Consider the following 1,361-nt stretch of genomic DNA (forward strand, 5'->3'; position numbering starts at 1 on the left):
ATTTGCATTTGGAGCTGGTCGCTTCTTTACAGGAAATGAAGAATTTCTTGGGTTCAGTATTGTTCAACTTCGAAGATCCTTGAATTTTTAATTGCCGCTTTCCCTTTCCTCTACCAATATACTTGCCAGATCTGCTACAATAATAGTAGTAAGTTACATAGCCTGCTGAACTACGCTCCTTTGGAGAAGAATGTAGGACAAATGAAGATCGTGAACTTGTCTCATATTGTTCTTTCCACTGCATAAACTCAGCTAACGTGGTGAATTGCTGATGAACAAGGTCAATTGCTTTGTTGTGACAAGAACATAGGTGAATGATTAATTGATCCATTGTAATAAATCTATAGAAGTAGTAATAAACATGTAAGCAATTATGTGTATGATAATGACTATAATAATCAAGTTGTAATTATTTATCCTACTTACCGTTCAGTGCAGTCCTCTGGGCACAGTATTGTTCCACTTGAATTCTCTTTATTCCCATCAGCTTCATGCTTCAACTTGATGTGTCGAGATAAGCTACATTTTTGATTATAACTCTTCAAACATATATCACATTGAAAAGAATTAGACTGAGCTTCCACCTCCACCTGGTCACTCATGGCTGCTTTATTAATAACTTCATTAACTTGATTAACTTCAATTATTACAACTAGACCACACCTCCAATGCAAACGACCTCTCCCTAATGGCTAGTTGGCTTCTAAGTTTACTCCTTGTTTGGTCATAGTCTCGTGCCCCGCCCCTTCGCTTTTGGAGGAAGGGTCTGGGACACTCAAGGCTTTTTTGTGGTCGTCCCTAAAAAACGGACCGGACCGGACCAACGGACCATGGTCGGCGACAAATCTGTTTTACGGACCCGAATGGTCCGCGACATCTCTATTTTACGGACCACTTTGCTCACTATACCGGTAATCTTACAGATGCTAAAAATTATAGCTAATGCTTAGGTCAAGATTTACTCTTGCTGAAATCCTGCTTCTCGGTTAGATATAAGCCCAAACCTTCAGATATTGGGAATTTAACAAATTTATTCATGAAGCAACTGTATACAGCCTGAGCCTGGTACTGAGTACTGAACTTGGATGTTGTGCAGTGACTAGTCTACAAATGGTTTAAATATCTCTTACTTATTTGTGTCACTGTACAGCTTAATGTGGCAAGCAAATCTTGTTCTGAATTCAGTGGAAAAACGGTTACAAATTAGATATGTAATAATAATTGCAGCTTCTTAAATTTGTCAATGACCACATGTGTTGGTACAATTATTGTGGTTGATCATTTTATGCATGAATAACTTTAAAAATTTAAGTCTATACTTGATAACATAACATGCAGTGTATGTGAAATGTATGCATGCA

General features: G+C 37.7%; 1 protein-coding gene across 1 annotated transcript; it reads right to left on the reverse strand.

Annotated features, from left to right (window-relative positions):
• Positions 1-6: 6 nt before the first annotated feature.
• LOC109593069 (uncharacterized) lies at positions 7-690 on the reverse strand (the record flags this gene model as incomplete). Its single annotated transcript, XM_020008322.1, has 2 exons — positions 427-690; positions 7-341 (listed from the first exon to the last, which is right to left on the reverse strand). Coding segments are annotated over exons 1-2 (511 nt in total), but the record flags the coding sequence as incomplete, so codon positions are not given.
• Between the last annotated feature and the right edge of the window lie 671 nt (positions 691-1,361).

Source organism: Amphimedon queenslandica, unplaced genomic scaffold, assembly GCF_000090795.2.
Source record: "Amphimedon queenslandica unplaced genomic scaffold, v1.1 AMPQUscaffold_3001_Cont25000, whole genome shotgun sequence".
In the NCBI taxonomy this organism is placed as follows: domain Eukaryota; kingdom Metazoa; phylum Porifera; class Demospongiae; order Haplosclerida; family Niphatidae; genus Amphimedon; species Amphimedon queenslandica.